The sequence below is a fragment of the Danio aesculapii genome, chromosome 2 (assembly GCF_903798145.1).
Source record: "Danio aesculapii chromosome 2, fDanAes4.1, whole genome shotgun sequence".
NCBI classification, from domain to species: Eukaryota; Metazoa; Chordata; class Actinopteri; order Cypriniformes; family Danionidae; genus Danio; species Danio aesculapii.
The window spans coordinates 3,535,822-3,554,287 of record NC_079436.1 but is presented as its reverse complement, the minus strand read 5'-3'; the positions used below and the strand labels follow the sequence as shown (position 1 = coordinate 3,554,287).

Here is an 18,466-nt window from a genome sequence, read left to right as displayed (position 1 = left end):
TTAGTTCATTTTCTCACTGAATCGACAGACCCATCTAGAATTTTATTCGATACAAATAAATTTTCCATTACACTCAATGAATGAAAGCATCTTAACCAAGTAACGTAGCTGCAAATTTAAACTGCGGTAGCTAACAGTTCATGTCTTATAGCCTCTACTGAAGCGAAACATACAGTCTAATCTAGCAGTTAAAGTATATTAACATTACAGTTAGTGTATTAATTTTGCATTAGTTAATTTCTACAAGACCAATGAACTCTTTAGGTAAAATAAGTAAAACACAGCAAATGTATTGTTCAACTTTCCCAGTTTATTGAGCATATTCCTCTTCTTAAATACTCAATCATGCATCATAATATGCGTCATTAATAACAAATTTAATTGAATCATCTGACTGAATTCATAATTTAGTGACGCAAAAGTGTGGTTGAAAGCGTTTATTAACTCATTTAATTTATACGATTGTTCGAATGGCTTCTCTGATCTCCTGAAGCAGATCCTCAGGTTTGAAGCTCAGAGCTGCAGGGTCCAGTCTCTTAAAGTCTTCGTTGTTAAGCATGACCTCAAATATATGCAAAACTCTCTGGAGGTCGAAGGCGGCGTGATGAGGGCCTAATGCGCACAGGCTTTCCGCGAGGAGATCTTGGCAGCTGTCTGCATTTCTGGGACATGAGTTCAGAAAGGATATTCGATTATTCGCAATGGTCTTGAGGAAAGAGGCGAACTCGGCATAATCGATTCCTGTGCATGATTTCATGATCACCTGAAACAAACAAACATGCCAAAATGCTACTTGACAAAAACTTGGTTTGTTACTTGACGTATTAGACACGTCATTACATGTATTAGTTTATTCATGCCATTTATGTGAACTCTCTGGTGTTCCTTATTTAGGAATCACACTTATGGTCTTTGCGGTCAAAAAGGGACGAACGCCCGTAAAGTACCCCGCTTTATTTGTTTGTTTTTTTGAGTAAATTCAATCAAATTGATTTTTGTTTATATTATTTTGAATTTTAATAGGGTTTTGTGGTAATGATGAATATTTATGCAGTAATTAACATCCATTTTTCCTCATTGAAAACAATGGAATTTTTATTTTTAATTATTTTTTAATTATTGCAATATTTCCAGGTAAAATAGACTCAGCCATTCAAAAACAGTTACTTTTTTGGGAGTAACTCAATATTGTAATGCGATACTTTTTAAAGTAACTTTCCCCAACAGTGGTTACCTGACAGTGCTGATGCCAAGTGTCCATAGTATCGCGCCATTCCTCAATTTCCCTCTGGACGGAAGAAAGTTCGTCTTGCAAAAACTGCCACATGATGTCCAAATTACAGCCGTTCAGCCAGTTATGATTGATTGAAATGGTGTCCTCCTATTGAGCAACATGGAAACTGAGTTGGCAGACTGGTGTAAGATATAAGAACAGTGTATGCTTAATCGTACAAATAAAGCCTGTTGGGGGGGGAAACACTTTCAAAGCAAAAATAATTTGATATGAGTGATTTGGATTCAAGTTAAACTGTTGCAGTTCTGGGGTCCCACAGCACTGTATATTTTCTATATTCTGATACCAAATTTCAGAGCTTTCTGGAAATAAGTTAAGATCTGTTGCGCAACGCCATTTTCTTTTACCCACAAAAGTTTGAGTTTAGTTTGAACAAATTCTGAGAGGGGTCTGGCTTCAGATGCAATCTGAGCTGCATCCAATGCTTTTTAATGCGCTCACCTAACCCTACCCCTCACAGTGACGTCACTAGCTCCATTGAGTGCATTGTGCTTGCATCATAAAGACTGCATCCAGTTAAAATTGCAAACTTTGAGTTTTTGTTTGGTTTTGGTCAGGTTTCGTCATTATGGTAACTTACACTACATAGCTAACCTGCTTTGGAGTAGGTTTTTTATTCTGGGAGATCTCAAACCAATACTGGACCAATCAGCAGTGATGGACAATGAATCTGAAAAACCTAGATTTAGACTACAATAAAAGCTTTAACCCTAATTAAACACACCTGATCCAAATAATTGGGTTCTTTAGGCTTGTTTGAGATCTACAGGTAAGTTGAAGGTATCCAAGAATGCCAAGGTCTCCATAATCCTGGACCAGGTCGTATTCTGAGCTGATTCTGCAGAGGTCATTGAAGAGTAGAGAGCATGAGACTGATTCCTGAAAGACCACAGTGACAGACGATTCTCCGCATCAATCTCGTGGGCTATCATGATCTCCCGCCAGTGACCTACTCACACCTGCAGTTCTCCACGATAGATGTCCAGCATTCTCCAGCCTCCGGCACCTAGACTGCACCTCCGCACAGGAAGTTTGGCCAGAGGAGAAATGGTCATCCCAACTAAGCCTGGTTTCTATCAAAGTTTTTTCCTTCACTTTCATCAACTGGTGAAGTTTGTTCTTCGCCACTAGGACTTGTGGAGCTGCGCATTGATGGATTTGAAAATTAAACCACACTGAACTGAACTAAACTAAACTTCAACTCCAACTTGCTTTAACACAATCTACATTGTCAAAACGCTATAGAAATAAAGATGAATTGAAAAACATGAATTTAGGCAGGGTTGGAACTGAATTCTGCGGAATTTGACACCCCTGATTTTGTCTGTTTTTTATGAATAAGTGCCTTTAAATTGTCTAAATGAAGAGCAAATTACTAATCAAAAAAGTGAGTTTTTAATATATTTAAAGTAGGACATTTAAAAATCATAATCTTTGCTTAATATTCTAATTCAAAAATTGATAACTTCGACCCATATAATGTATTTTTGCCTATTGCCAAGTGCTTGTTGCACCTATGGTGGGTGTGTTTTTGCCAAGTACGATGTGATCCTGGACATCTATTATAATTCTGAAACGTAATTTTTTTACACGAAAATTGAATCCATCCCTTATCCCTACCCCTGAACCCAACCCTAACTGTGAATGATTCCAAAAATCAGAGAGGAATAATAGTTGGGACCTTACTGTACGAACAAACTTATCCCTTTAATCTGATTGGAATGTTGTTCCTAGATCAATTATCTCTCTGGACTCTAACCTTAAACACACTAACCGTGCATCTACACGTTTCAGCAAACTTGTCTCAATCAGGGTGGGCTACTTTTAAAAATCCCTTATTCAAAGAGCACCAATACATTGATTCCCCCTGAAGCACCTTGGTTTGCTTTTAAGCCTTGTAGATGATCTTGGTGATTCAGCATAAGAGAAGAACGTTATTTTTGTTGGATCCCCCATTGCTCTAAAGAATATTAAGCATCTGACAAAGTGGTAAAGCAAACATGCTTGGGTCCTCAAGAGAGCAGCCGGGAAGCTCGAAGAAAACAAAACTGCCTGCTGAAATGAGCTGAATCAAATTGAGGAACATCACACTGTTACTAAAGCTAAACCAATACTAAACTCGGACTCTTCGGGTGCTTTCACACCTGCCATATTTAGTTCGATTGAATCGTACTGAAGTTCGTTTTCCCTCTTGGTGCGGTTCGTTTGGGCAGGTGTGAATGTAGCAATCACACTCGAGTGCTCGCCAAAGGTGGACCAAAAAAGCGTACCGAGACCTACTTGAAGAGGTGGACTCGGTACGCTTTCAATTAAACCCTGGAGCGGTTTGTTTGTGCTGAGAATATGATCCGAACTAAAACAGACCCAACCGCAATAGTACTGTGCCTTTTGGACTAAACCAGCTGCCGTAGTCCGATGCGCTGTACTATTTTATGGGGTCTGGAGGAAAAATATTGTTGACAGCGCTTTACTAATAATTTTAAACAGAGAGAGAGGGGGGGGAGGGCATTACCTGATGGATCGTTGGTAGTATTTGCGGAAGATGACCATGTCGCAGTTTAGCTAAATTAATTCACGCCTCCTCCTAACGTCTTCGCCGATTGCGATGCATTAAAACATTGTTTTCCAGCCGCAGTTGCGCTTCATTCTCAAAATGTATAGTTTGTCTAAAGTGATGTTAACAAACAGTATAGTATACATTACTATGACCAGGGATACAATCAGACAGTGCAGCGACATTTTGTGTCTGCCGGTTTGATTACTTGCGGGAGTTTCATTGGCATTTTCCCATGTTACTTCTGACCAATCAAAAAGCAGTTTAGGAAATACGTTCAATAACATCTGGCTTATGAGTGATGTGGATTTTGTCACATGACCGCATTTTGGTTCTTTTCAACTGGTTCGGACCAAAGCAATCAGTGTGGTGTGAAAAGGACCCAAAACGGCAGAGAAATGCTACAATGTATCATTTGTTGCCCTTGGTTTGGACCAAATGAACCGAACCACAAATGTTAAAGCACCCTTGAGCAACACTAATTTGTTCGTTGTGTTATCGTCTTGTTTTTCTCTGTGAAGCTGATTTGACTATTTGTATTGTACCAAATGCTATAAAAGAGAGTAACCTGGTGGCATTGAAATTCGTCGATCCCATTTCCTCCTGCTGCTATGATGGTGCAAAGAGCAAGGGGTCATCTAAACAATCTGATGTTTGCTACGCCATAGTCAGCGCTGCCTCTCAGGACTCTAACCCTAAACACACTAACAGTCCACCTACGCGTTTCAGCAGACTTGCCTTCATGAGAGTGGGTCAATTTTATGAATCGACTTGATCACTTTGTGTTTGCCTTTTGGCCTTGTAGATGATCTTGGTGATTCAGCATAACAGAGGAACATTTTTGTTGGATCCCACATTGCTTGAAAGAATATTAAGCATCTGACAATGTGGTAAAGCAAACATGCTTGGGTCCTCAAGAGAGCAGCCGGGAAGCTCGAAGAAAACAAAACTGCCAGCTGAAATGAGCTGAATCAAATTGAGGAACATCACACTGTTACTAAAGCTAAATCAATACTAAACTTGCACTCTTGAGCAACACTAATTTGTTTTACACTTGAATTGTGTTTCCATGATTCGTTATCGTCTTGTTTTTTTCTGTGAAGCTGATTTGACAATTTGTTTTGCCAAAATGCTATAAAAGAGAGTAACCTGGTGGCATTGAAATTCGTCAATCTCATTTCCTCCTGCTGCTATGATGGTGCAAAGAGCAAGGGGTCATCTAAACAATCAGATGTTTGCTACGCCGGAGTCAGAGCTGCCTCTTAGACATTTCCTGTGTAAAATAAAACTAACAGGGTTTTTAAATACTTAATGACCCTGTCCTGATAAGCCAACAAGAGAAATTTCCTGCATGCTGCAAGTATGTCTGTGTGGAATAAGCATCTGTTCCTGTTCATGCTGTGGGACGTAAAGCATATCACGTTTTAAAGTACACATGAAATCTAAACTAGCCATTTTGGTTTTGTTAGCTCACACTGTTAGTTTTGTGCTGAACAATTTATCTGTGCATGTCATTAAGAAAAAAAACAACAGTTTACCCTTGTAATGTAAAATTGAAATCTGAAAATGCACTTCCTCTTTGTTTTCAGTTAAATTCTCAGATTAGGTCTGTCTGAGGTATTGGGCGTGGCTAACATACTTAACCACACCCCTATCAGTTTTGATAACAAACAGAAATGGTGAGCAAGAGGAGTCTGTTAGGTTGTAATTACTCTCCCCAAATCATTTTCCCAATCTTTCTTAATGAAATGCCTACTTTACTACATCCAATCAGCTCGCAGTAGTAAAAAAAAAAGCCACGCCCACTGTTTTCTCATTTAATATTCTGTTTCTCTAGGAACTGCATCACAATACAAAAAAAATGGTCACAGCTTCCGGTTCATGCGGACTAGACGTCTGCATTAATACATTTCTGAATAAAACGTGGTAGCGGTCAGTAACTCTGGTGTAATTTGAACGGGAGTGGGTGGTCTAACAATATAGCGCTCTCGAGTCCCGACGTTATTTCGGAACTGCATCTATGTGATTTCATTCTTATTGAGCACCGGTACAGCCAGTGCTCACGACTGCTACACATGATGAACACATGATCAGTGCTTTTTGCATGTGTTTTTTTCGCAAAGTTTGTGCGTGCATCATTTGCATAACGGTCCGCGGGTTTTACCAACATGGCAGAGCAAACTGAAGATGCGCTGTCCTTCAGCTTGCTTTAGAAAATAGTCTATTAGACAGACTTTATATGTGTAGTCATTCATTACTGTTTGTTTGATGACTAGTCTAATTTTGGCCTATTCTTAGACATCTGTTAGATTTTCATATACAGCCCAAATTTAGCCTTGTTTTAGCCAAGACGACTATGTTTAGACGTCTATTAGACATCTTTTAAAAACAAAAAATGCTCGCTGTAGGGTTGGGTCGATAGACGATGCCATCGTCCATCACAGATGCACGGCATCTTGAGCTGGCATCGTGATCCTCTGCCCTGCCCTCGTCGCAGCAGCAACCCGCTCACGAAAAATACACACTTAGACCCCGTTTACACTAATACGTCTCAGTATTAAAATGACATTTTAGAACGAAAACGATCCACGTCCACACTGGCGTTTTATCTAGCATTTCTGAAAAGCCCTCCTTCCACACTATACCGCTAAAAACGCACATCATGTGACCACACACTCTCTTTCACACATATGCGTCTGAGGTCCAGCAGTCGGCAGGTGCTTTAAGCACAAAACCCCAGGGAGCAGTGCACGTCGGACAGTTTATCAAGGGTGTGCAGCTGGATCGCGTCTCACTATAGTTGTTAAACATTATATTTAATTATTATTTTCTCTATCTAATGACTCTTCAGCCTTTTGAATCTATCAGGTAACGTGTCACAGCATCAGTACACTGCTTCAATCTTTCACTTTCACGCTTGTACTTAATAATTTTAGTGAAACCTCAGAGACTGTTGGTTGGCTCCTGTTGGTTGTGCACCTTTTTTACCAACCAAGTTTGTCAACGCCATTATAACGACACAGATCACTCTGCCTATTCATGCCAGAGTCCTGCGGAAGAAGTGATTGACATTAATTTGTGTGTAACTTATCTTTATTTATTATGGTTTGTTTATGGGTAAAACAAAGACCATGCGGGTCAAGTAGTTGAAATGGTAGGCTACAAAAATTTATTTGTTATGAATTAATTATTAATAATTAATTCACCGCCGCATACAACGACGATGCCATCGTCCATCACAATGTTTCACATTAGACATCGTACGATGCCAGATTGGTCGACATCGCCCAACCCTACTTGCTGGGTAAAATTTCCCTTATACTTAATATTTACATTAAAAACGTCATTTACATTTTAAAAAAAGTCACTGACCATTAAACATGTTATCACCGTCTTGTGAAAAGGGTCCATTACATTTCTGAATGTGTATGTTAACTGTAGCACTTTAAATTACCGCAACTTCCAGTCAAGTGTGTTTGTGAAGGCTGAGTAAAACTACATGAAGTTTACCCTCTAAAATACACACTAAACACCCTGTTCTTGTACATCATCATTAAACGAAGAGTACTTACCAAATTATAAACTTGATGATGCCAGCCGCTAGGCACGAAGATGATCTCTCCAGCTTCTTGAATGATCTCTAAAGGCTGACAGGCCTCTTCGAACTGTGCATACAGGCCCTTGTCTTGAAGAATGGGTGCTGTTACATCATAGGCCAAGTTGCCATGGCAGTCCCGAAGGAAGTCCTCTTGGCCTGGAGGGTACAGCAGCCATTTTTTACGGCCACAAATGTTAGCAGACCAACTGTAAGAGCGAAACACGTCCGCATGGAAAGGTGTCCTGGAACAAAACATATTTAGTGTGTGACAATCAAAAAGGAGAAAGCAGTAAATATAACCAACCAGAAAATGATATTCCTGCAAACAAACAAACTGTAACATGATGAGGGGAGCTCAGAACTGAAACAGAAACACACAGTAATATCAGCATACCAGGAAGTTAATATCAGGAAGCTGTCTGAAAGGGACGTCCAGGTGCTAATCCAGATTGTATCCAAAAAACATAACCATAGCTGCCCAACTCACTGCAGAATTAAATGTGCACCTCAACTCTCCTGTTTCCACCAAAACTGTTGGTCTGGAGCTCCACAGGGTCAATATACATGGCCGGCTCCTATAACCAAAGCTTTGGTCACTCTGCCAATGCCAAACATCAGCTTCAATGGTGCCAGAAGAGAAAAACTTGCGCTGTGGACAATGTAAAACATGTACTGTTCTCTGATGAGTCCATCTTAACTGTCTTTCCCACATACCGGAGAGTTACTGTGTGGAGAAGCCCCAAAGAAGTGTACCACACAGAATGTAACATGCCCAGAGTGAAGCATGGGGGGGGATCAGTGATGGTTTGGGCTGCACTATCATGGCATTCTCTAGGCCCAATACTTGTGCTAGATGGGCGCATCAATGCCAAGGACTATTGAATCATTCTGGAGGATCATGTGGACCCAATAGTTCAAACACTGTATCCTGAAGGCAGTGCAGTGTATCAGGATAATACACCTACTGTATACACACAGCAAGACTGGTGAAGACTTTTGGAGGAGCGAGTCAGGAAACATTTTACTTCACCAGAATCATATAGTGACCTGAACACTATTCTGCAAGAAGAATGGCTCAAACTCCCTCTGGCCTTTGTACAGGACTTGTATCTGTCATTCCCAAGATGAACTGATGCTATATTGGCCGCAAAAGGAGGCCCTACACTATACTAACGAATTATTGTGGTCTAAAACCAGGCGTTTCCGTTTCATTGTCCAACCCCTGTATGCTGTATTATCATGCATTAATATTACAGTGAGATTCAAAAGTATGAAACTGCTTAAATGCTATTGAAATTTTCACTCTTGGAATTTTGGGCACATGTGAATGCAGTCCGTTTGTATTACAGTACATATAAGGACAAAGTGCAAGAGCTGGTGATGCAATGACCAATATCTATCAATAAACTGCATCGTCTGATGTACCATCCAAAAGTGCACCCTCTGGCTTTAATCATGAAAGTTACTGGACTACATTCACAGATATGGCTTGAACTGTTTGACCAGGCTGTAGATTAAAGCTAATAATATTGTAAAAAAATCGTATACACTACCATGATCCTTTAGGTCCCATATAGACAAACCGATAATCATCCACTTCAATAGTGTCCCAATATTCATTCAGCCAATCAGAGGAGAAGTATATTGGGGTCTTATATATATTATGATCAGGAAAGTTCCTAAAATAAACATAAACACAAATATCATTATGAATATATATATTTACATTTACATTTACATTTAGTCATTTAGCAGACGCTTTTATCCAAAGCGACTTACAAATGAGGACAAGGAAGCAATTTACACAACTATAAGAGCAGCAGTGAACAAGTGCTATAGACAAGTTTCAGGTGTGTAAAGTCTAAGAAGCAAAGCATTAGTAAAAATTTTTTTTTTTTTTTTTTTTTTTTTGGAGAGAGAGAGAGAGAGGGCACAGTTAGTGGTATAGCCAGAGAGGCAGTTGCAGATTAGGAAGGAAAGTGGAGACTAAACAGTTGCATTTTTAGTCGTTTCTTGAAGACAGCAAGTGACTCTGCTGTTCTGATGTAGTTAGGGAGTTCATATACATATATATATATAGATATATATACATAAATACATATATATATATATATATATATATATATACATAAATACATATACATATATATACATATACATACACACATACATAAACACATAGATACACACACACACATATATATATATATATATATATATATATATATATATATATACATATATATATATATATATATATATATATATATATATATATATATATATACACATATATATATATACATATATATATATACACACTGTCATGGATTGGTCAGGCTCTCACGACCCCCACTCACGAAGATCACCATCACCTGACTTCTAATGAGCACACAGCTGCATCACATTCACGAGCACCAGATAAAAGCACAGCACTCCAGTCGCTCATTGTCCGGGCTCGTCTCGACGAAAGCGGACAACTGAGCGACCACTCAGCGTAGTCATCCTCAGCTAAACAAACGATTTACTTACCTGTTCTCTTTGTATTCCTCCTAGTCTTCCTGGTCCTCCCGAATCGTCCTGTCTTCCAGTCCTTCCAAGTCTGTGTCATCCTCTGTCAGCTGTATCTGGTGTGTGCTGTCCATCCTCGTGTATTCCTGTTACCCAGCCACGGAGGAGAAGACCCCAACATCATTCCTGATCCTCCTGGCTATCCTTCATGTGCTCCTTGTTGTCATTCAATAAACACCCTAACGTTTCCTTACCTCTGTCTCCTGTCCGCTTCATAACAGAAGCCCGGACCCTAACGACGACAACATGAGCACCCCCGATCACTTTCAAGAGCTGGTGGACCAGTTGAAGCGGATTCTACAGCCACCAGCTCCACTTTCCAACGCACCACCAGCACCGAGCACTTCCGCCTCCACAGTTTCTTCTTCGGCCCTTCCTTCCAGTCCCATGGCCCGACCAGCGCCCTACTCAGGCGGAGCGGGGGAGTGCAATGGTTTTCTGTTACAATGTTCCCTCATATTCGAAATGCAACCTTCTCTATATCCCACAGACAAGTCAAAGATCGCCTACATCGTATCACTACTCTCTGGACCTGCACTTAAATGGGCTGAGACGATCTGGAACCAAGCCGGGCCGGTCATGAATTCCATCACTACCTTCACGGAGTATTTCAAAGAGGTGTTTGGACGTTCTGATGGGGAAGTAGCCGCTGGAGAGCAGCTGTATCATCTAAAGCAAGGTACTCTATCTACACAGGAATATGCTCTCCGGTTTCGCACTCTAGCAGCTGCAAGTGGATGGAATGAGAGATCGTTGTTGACCACGTACCGGCTCGGCTTGGAACCCACTCTCCGAATCCAGCTGGCCACATTAGATGATACTATGGGTCTGGAGAGATTCATCCAACATTCTCTCCGATGTTCCGATCGTCTCCGTTCCTATCAACAGGACACCATCACCCCCCTCGTCTGCACTCCTCCAATCGCCTGAGTCAACAGCCTCTCCAGAACCAGAACCCATGATAATAGAGTCTGGAAGACTGACATCAGCGGAACGACAGAGGAGGCTGACCCGGGGTCTGTGTCTATACTGCGGTGTCAGTGGACACACCCGTATGGAGTGTCCCCTTCGTCCCATTCGGACTTCAGTGAGTGTATTCAGTACGAATATTGAACAATGTAAACCACTTACTACCACCGTACAAATAACTACTGCCTCTATATCTCTCCTTGTCACAGCCCTCATCGACTCCGGGTCAGCAGGGAACTTCATCTCCCAATCCCTCTGTCGTCAACTCCACCTCCGTACTGAGGCGTCCTCGCATATATACCAGATACAACCGATAACCCAGTGCACTCGATCTTCGACCCGTATCCATCGACAATGCGAAGACATCCTTCTTCAAGTGGGGTTGTTACATCAAGAGAGGATTCAATTTCTGGTTCTGGAGGGTGCAAATATGGACATCATTCTAGGGCGCCCGTGGCTGGTGAAGCACGATCCCATCATCTCTTGGGGCACAGGAGAGATAAAGAAATGGGGATCTGGATGTACACCTACCTGTTTTCCAAATCTCCCTCTTCAAGGTCGGAACCCCATTTCTTTGTTTGCAACATCGGTCGAGAGCCCTCCTGAGAAACAGTCTATCCACATTCCTAAGGAGTACAGCTCCTTTCATGATGTCTTCTGCCCCAAGAGAGCTTCCCAGCTACCGCCGCATCGGCCATGGGACTGCGCGATCGACCTAGTTCCAGATGCCCAGTTGCCAAGAGGTAGGATCTACCCGCTCTCGCTTCCAGAGAATCAGGCAATGGAAGATTACATAAGGGAGGCTCTGAGTCAGGGGTACATACGTCACTCAAAATCACCAGCCGCCTCAAGCTTCTTCTTTGTGGCCAAGAAGGACGGAGGGCTGCGTCCATGCATCGACTACAGGGTCCTAAATAACGGTACAGTAAAATACCGATATCCCCTTCCTCTGGTACCAGCCGCTTTGGAACAGCTCCGAGAAGCTAAAGTCTTCACTAAATTGGACCTCCGCAGCGCGTATAATCTGATAAGAATACGTGAGGGGGACCAATGGAAGACAGCATTCGTGACCCCTACTGGCCACTATGAATATGAGGTCATGCCTTACGGTCTGGTCAACGCCCCCTCCGTATTCCAAAACTTCATTCATGAAGTCCTCCGGGAGTTTCTTCACCACTTTGTAATAGTGTACATAGATGACATCCTCATTTACTCCCGGAGTGAGGCCGAACATCGCCAACACGTTGCGGAGGTCCTACACACATTGAGAGAACATCACCTCTACCTCAAAGCGGAGAAATGCTCATTCCACCAGAAGTCGATTCATTTCTTGGGATACATCATTGACCAAACCGGTATACGTATGGATGGGAAGAAAATTGAGGCTGTTCTATCCTGGTCAGAACCCACTTCCATTAAGGAGCTCCAGAGGTTTCTTGGGTTTGCTAACTTTTATAGACGGTTTATCAAGGACTACAGCAGGATTACATCACCTCTCACCAATCTCCTCAAGGGTAAACCCAAAGGACTGGAGTGGACCAAAGAAGCAGCCGCAGCCTTCCGCCTTCTTAAGAAGGAGTTCACAAGGGCACCACTCCTGACTCATCCTGACCCAAATCTTCCTTTCGTGGTGGAAGTGGACGCATCCACCACCGGCGTCGGGGCAGTATTATCTCAACATCATGATACACCGCCCCGACTGCATCCCTGTGCCTATTTCTCTCGGAAGTTGAGCCCGGCGGAGCAGAATTACAGCATAGGAGACAGGGAGCTTCTAGCAATCAAGCTAGCCTTGGAGGAGTGGCGTCACTGGTTGGAGGGAGCCAAACATCCGTTCCAGGTGATCACAGATCACAAAAACCTCCAATATATCAAAGAGGCCAAGAGACTATGTCCACGTCAAGCCAGATGGTCACTTTTCTTCTCACGTTTTGATTTCTCCATTTCCTATCGTCCAGGACCCAAGAATCTAAGAGCAGACGCTCTCTCTCGTTTACACGAGCATCACGATCATGAAGAACTCCCAACGAAGATTCTTCCCGAACACATCTCCATTTGTCCGATCACCTGGAACGCTCCTCCAGTCGTTGCCACTCCGGAAGCCCCTGCTCCGCCGGGATGCCCTCCTCATCGGCAGTTCATACCACCTGAACACCGGGTAGATCTGATCCACTCCTTACATACCTCGCTAGGCACTGGACATCCAGGGATCAACAATACTCTCTCGCTAGTATCCCAACGATTCTGGTGGCCAAACATGGCAAGGGATGTGAGGCAATATGTTCAGGGCTGTAAGGACTGTGCCCAATCCAAGAGCCCACGTCATCTACCCGCTGGAAAGCTCCATCCCTTGCCGATTCCGAACCGTCCCTGGTCACACCTAGGAGTGGACTTTATCACTGACCTCCCTTCGTCAGAAGGTAATACCTGTATTCTAGTCATAGTAGATAGATTCTCAAAGTTTGTCAAACTAATCCCTCTGAAAGGTCTTCCCACAGCCTTTGAAACAGCCGACAATATCTTTAATCAAGTCTTCAGGTCATTTGGTATTCCAGAAGATATTGTGTCGGACAGAGGTCCACAGTTCATCTCACGTCTATGGAAAGCCTTCTTCAAGCTCCTAGGTGTGGCCGTCAGCCTCTCTTCTGGATATCATCCCCAAACCAACGGGCAGACAGAGAGGAAGATTCAGGAGGTGGGACGGTTCCTGAGGACCTTCTGCAGTGGTCACCAGAGCTCCTGGAGCCAGTATTTGGGCTGGGCAGAATATGCCCAAAATTCACTGCGGCAACCCTCCACCGGACTCACGCCATTCCAGTGCGTCCTGGGCTTCCAACCACCGCTCTTTCCCTGGGATGGCGAACCATCTGATGTCCCCGCAGTGGATCACTGGTTCCGGGAGAGCGAGAGAGTCTGGGACGAGGCTCATCAACATCTGCAGAGGGCAGTCCGTCGAAGCAAGGTAACCGCCGATAGAAGAAGGTCTGAAGAACCCAGATACACACCCGGACAAAAGGTGTGGCTATCCACCCGGGACATACGCATGCGACTGCCCTCTCGCAAGTTAAGTCCCCGATTTGTTGGTCCCTTCACCATCGTGGAACAGGTTAACCCCGTCACCTACAAACTACAATTACCCTCTCACTACCGTATTCACCCTACATTCCACGTATCACTCCTGAAACCCTATCACGATCCTGTTCTTCCCTCCACAGAGCCTGACCACGAAGAGGAACCCCCTCCTCCACTGCTCCTAGAAGAAGGAGCCGTCTACGCAGTGAAGGAGATCTTGCGTTCCCGACGTCGTGGTGGCCAGTTGGAGTACCTGGTGGACTGGGAAGGGTACGGCCCCGAAGAAAGGACATGGGTTCCCAGAGCTGATATTCTCGATCCTAGTCTCATGGTGGAGTTTCATGAGAGCCACCCTGAGTTCCCAGCGCCTAGAGGCAGAGGGAGACCACCACGGCGTCGGAGGTGTCGGCCCTCAGGAGCGGGCCCTGGGGAGGGGGGTACTGTCATGGATTGGTCAGGCTCTCACGACCCCCACTCACGAAGATCACCATCACCTGACTTCTAATGAGCACACAGCTGCATCACATTCACGAGCACCAGATAAAAGCACAGCACTCCAGTCGCTCATTGTCCGGGCTCGTCTCGACGAAAGCGGACAACTGAGCGACCACTCAGCGTAGTCATCCTCAGCTAAACAAACGATTTACTTACCTGTTCTCTTTGTATTCCTCCTAGTCTTCCTGGTCCTCCCGAATCGTCCTGTCTTCCAGTCCTTCCAAGTCTGTGTCATCCTCTGTCAGCTGTATCTGGTGTGTGCTGTCCATCCTCGTGTATTCCTGTTACCCAGCCACGGAGGAGAAGACCCCAACATCATTCCTGATCCTCCTGGCTATCCTTCATGTGCTCCTTGTTGTCATTCAATAAACACCCTAACGTTTCCTTACCTCTGTCTCCTGTCCGCTTCATAACACACACACACACATATATATATATATATATATATATATATATATATATATATATATATATATATATATATATATATATAGCTTGTGCTTCATCCCACTGCATTTTAGACCGTGTTAAAATGTATCTATTGTTAATGATATTTTATGTATGATATTTTTGTTCGCAAATAAATAAATCAAATCATATATATATATATATGTGTGTATTTTTTTTTTTTACTTTTTTTTTCCTTCAAATATTGATGTTTATCAGAGCAAGAAAATTTTCACAGTATTTCCTATAATATCTTTTCTTCTGGAGAAAGTCTTCTTTGTTTTATTTCGACTACAATAAAAGCAGTCTTTAATTTTATTTTTAAATCATTTTAAGGTCAATATTATTAGCCTCTTAAGCTATTTTTTATTGTATACAGAAGAAACCGCTGTTATACAATAACTTGCCTAATTACCCTAACTTTAACCTAATTAACATAGTTAAACCTTTAAATGGCACTTTAAGCTGAATACTAGTATCTTGAAAAATATCTAGGCTAATATTATTTACTGTCATCATGGCAAAGATAAAATAAATCAGTTATTAGAAATGAGTTATTAAAAATATTATGTTTAGAAATTTAAAAAATGTATATTCTTTCCGTCAAACAGAAATTGGGGAAAAATATACAGGGGGGCGAATAATTCTTACATCAACTTTTTAAATATACTGTTCCTTTATTGTATTACAGTGTTTCCAAATCACCCTTATGTTACTACTTATTGTTCAGCAAAATGTGCTTTATATTCTATATTACAGAGCTCTACCTCTGCATGTGCCAGTCTTTTAAATAAAGACATCCTTTTGGTGAAGAATGCCCGTTCTGTATGCTTTCCCTCCAGTATTGGATGAACTCCTTAAAAGGCATGATCTGCTTCGGGTTGGCGTTGTATTCTTTTACACTGCAGTTTGCGACAGGAACTGGAGTCTCATCTGCTTGACAAAATGTTAACAGTTATGCATTGTGTAAGAGGATACAGTTTTTTAAATCACTTTATTAATATTTTCACAAGTAAGAGATCAACCTTTAAATATTAGTACACATCAATGCACAACAACATTACCGGTAATACTTTACCTGAAGGGGGTGTTGATAAGACCGTCATGAATCCTTTATAATCATGACATAACACATGAAGATTTTATGCATGCTTATAGCTGTTATAAAGTGTCATTCGTTCTGTTATGTCATATTAAATACAAATATGACATTGTTTGAGATGTCTTTATGATAACTTGACATAAACAAATACATAACAACCGGTATTTGTCTGTCATGGCAACTTGACATTACCAAGACAACATAACATGTCATAAATCTGTCATAAACATGATTGTCATGAGGCCATTGTTATGCTGTGAATTGTTATGATAGTTTCATTTATATTTTCTTGAGCTCATCTAAAGTGGTACTAAATAATTTTTGCATTAAATAGTCATTAAATATTAACAACACTTCACTTATAATAATTATTTGACAGTTCATTCACACTTTCACTCAGAATTTTTAATGACAAATTCATTTTGTCACCCTGACAAAAGATATAAATAAAAAATCAGGACACAATTATAATGGCCTCATGTTTATGACAGATTTATGACAAGTTATGCAGTCTTGTTAATGTCAAATTGTCATGATAAATAAAGACTGTGATGTATTTGTTTGTCAAGTTGCCATGACAAAAGACATCCCAACACGGTCACATTTGCATATAAAATGACATAACATGACATAAGTGTAGAAATAAAAAATATATAATCTAGTTCCAAATTAACAACAATATTAAGTATAATAATAATACATTAAAAGTTATATTCTTTGGTTTTTAATTATATCATTTAATTCAAAATTTCAAAGAAGCCCAGGTGACAGAGACATTAAACATATTGCCTTCCTGAGCATGGCAGATCCCAAAGTGATGCAGATGCTATGGGCAGGGTCTCAGGATCTATTCAAGACCCTGAAACAAGACTTTCTAACTTGTCATGGCCGTTTTCCATACACTGCCCATTCTAAAACATACAATAGACAGGACGACTCTCTCAAATCAAACTTGTTAAACTTGCAGACTCATTTTGACCTGTAAGACTACTTGAAGATGCTGTTTGACTGCAGAACAACCAACACGTCTCAATAATCAATTCTGCTTGTAACGAGTCTCCTGGACTGGGTTCTCATTTTTCAACATAAGCATGCATAAAATTCTCCTTCATATTCATCACATGATTATAAAAGTCGCATTACAGTCTTTTGAACACCCATTCAAGTAAAATGTTAACAAATTATCTTACAGTCTTTTAATGTAGTCAATTTAACAAATTAATTTAATTTAATTAATTCAAGTTAATTCAACAACAAGAATGCAACTGAGGCAAAGTTCGGCTTATATTAGCACATTCGTTTAACATTTCATATATTGTTTACCATGCTAATTTCAATACTGGGTCTGAAATCGCATGAAGTATGACTTCAAAACAACATTAGCATTATTTAATTGACTGTGAACAATGTTGTACTTTGATAGTCATTGGCTGCTATGATTTCCCTATTTAAAATTTGCAAATAATACTTTTCTGAAATGAAATTAAGGAGAAAATCCAAATGTGTGAATATATAACCAACTTTACCTTAATAAGAATGCAGGGTAAATGACCCTTAGGAAAATAGTACAGTACTGTAATAAGCAGTGATTACCAAACATCCCATCCTGAGAGTCCTATGGCTTACCTTACATTTACAGTTGGAATGTAGAATATAAATGCAGAATAATAAGTAAATTAAGGGTAAGATTGACATGATCTGCTTACCAAATTCATGCAGAAGTCTTTGCAAATTTGGTTTTCCTTCAGCCGTGACCCATTTTTTCCTGCAGTTCCATTCTTCTGTGAATTTTTTGGAGAACATGCATGGCTGATTTGGGATCAGGTAGTTCTTGAAAAATTTGGAGTAGGGTATTTCTCTTTCTATGTACTCGATAAAATGAGAGGAGCAGTGCTGTTGGTGGATCTGCCTGGGCAGTTTGACTAAAGTGGAACAGCTATGAAAGGTTTCCCTATCCATGACATTTCAATATGGAGTTTAGTCTTGTTTATTCGGTTTCACTAACATGATATTTCAGAAAAAAACTATGTAAAATTATTATTATTCTATAGCAACAAAAATATATAAACATAGAGTCGCCTCATGTCTTTCGGATGACAGGCTTGCTTGGTTATTTTATGTTGTAGAAGTGCAACTAATATTTCGAAGGCCCAACGTCACGTTTACGCATAATTAAAACATAATTACGAAGCCGACCGTCCCTTTCTACATGTTTATATATCGAAAATAACAGTGTTTTTCTCTGCGCCAGCTTCGGGACATGGCTATCCAGTTGCCCGCCGGAAAAATAACGTGTGCACACCAGCTCGGTGATATGCTCGTAAAGAATAAGCTGTGCAACAAAATAAATAAAGTTAATTAAAT

The 18,466-nt window shown here is 41.1% G+C and overlaps 1 protein-coding gene across 1 annotated transcript; it reads right to left on the bottom strand.

Moving 5' to 3' along the window:
• Positions 1-290: 290 nt before the first annotated feature.
• jmjd4 (jumonji domain containing 4) lies at positions 291-18,410 on the bottom strand. The gene is made up of 6 exons (XM_056471012.1): positions 17,809-18,410; positions 15,768-15,933; positions 9,000-9,125; positions 7,421-7,688; positions 1,235-1,381; positions 291-763 (listed from the first exon to the last, which is right to left on the bottom strand). Exons 1-6 carry the CDS (start codon positions 18,059-18,061, stop codon positions 455-457), a joined length of 1,269 nt encoding a protein of 422 aa, XP_056326987.1. The 5' UTR covers positions 18,062-18,410; the 3' UTR covers positions 291-454.
• Positions 18,411-18,466: the final 56 nt, after the last annotated feature.

Excerpts from the sequence above, each read along its gene's own strand:
- jmjd4 (XM_056471012.1), bottom strand. The coding sequence starts at position 18,061 with ATGGATAGGGAAACCTTTCATAGCTGTTCCACTTTAGTCAAACTGCCC. Across the intron at positions 15,934-17,808 it reads AAGACTTCTGCATGAATTTG|ATGAGACTCCAGTTCCTGTC; the intron begins GTAAGCAGATCA and ends TTTGTCAAGCAG. Across the intron at positions 1,382-7,420 it reads ATCATCAAGTTTATAATTTG|GAGGACACCATTTCAATCAA; the intron begins GTAAGTACTCTT and ends GTTGCTCAATAG.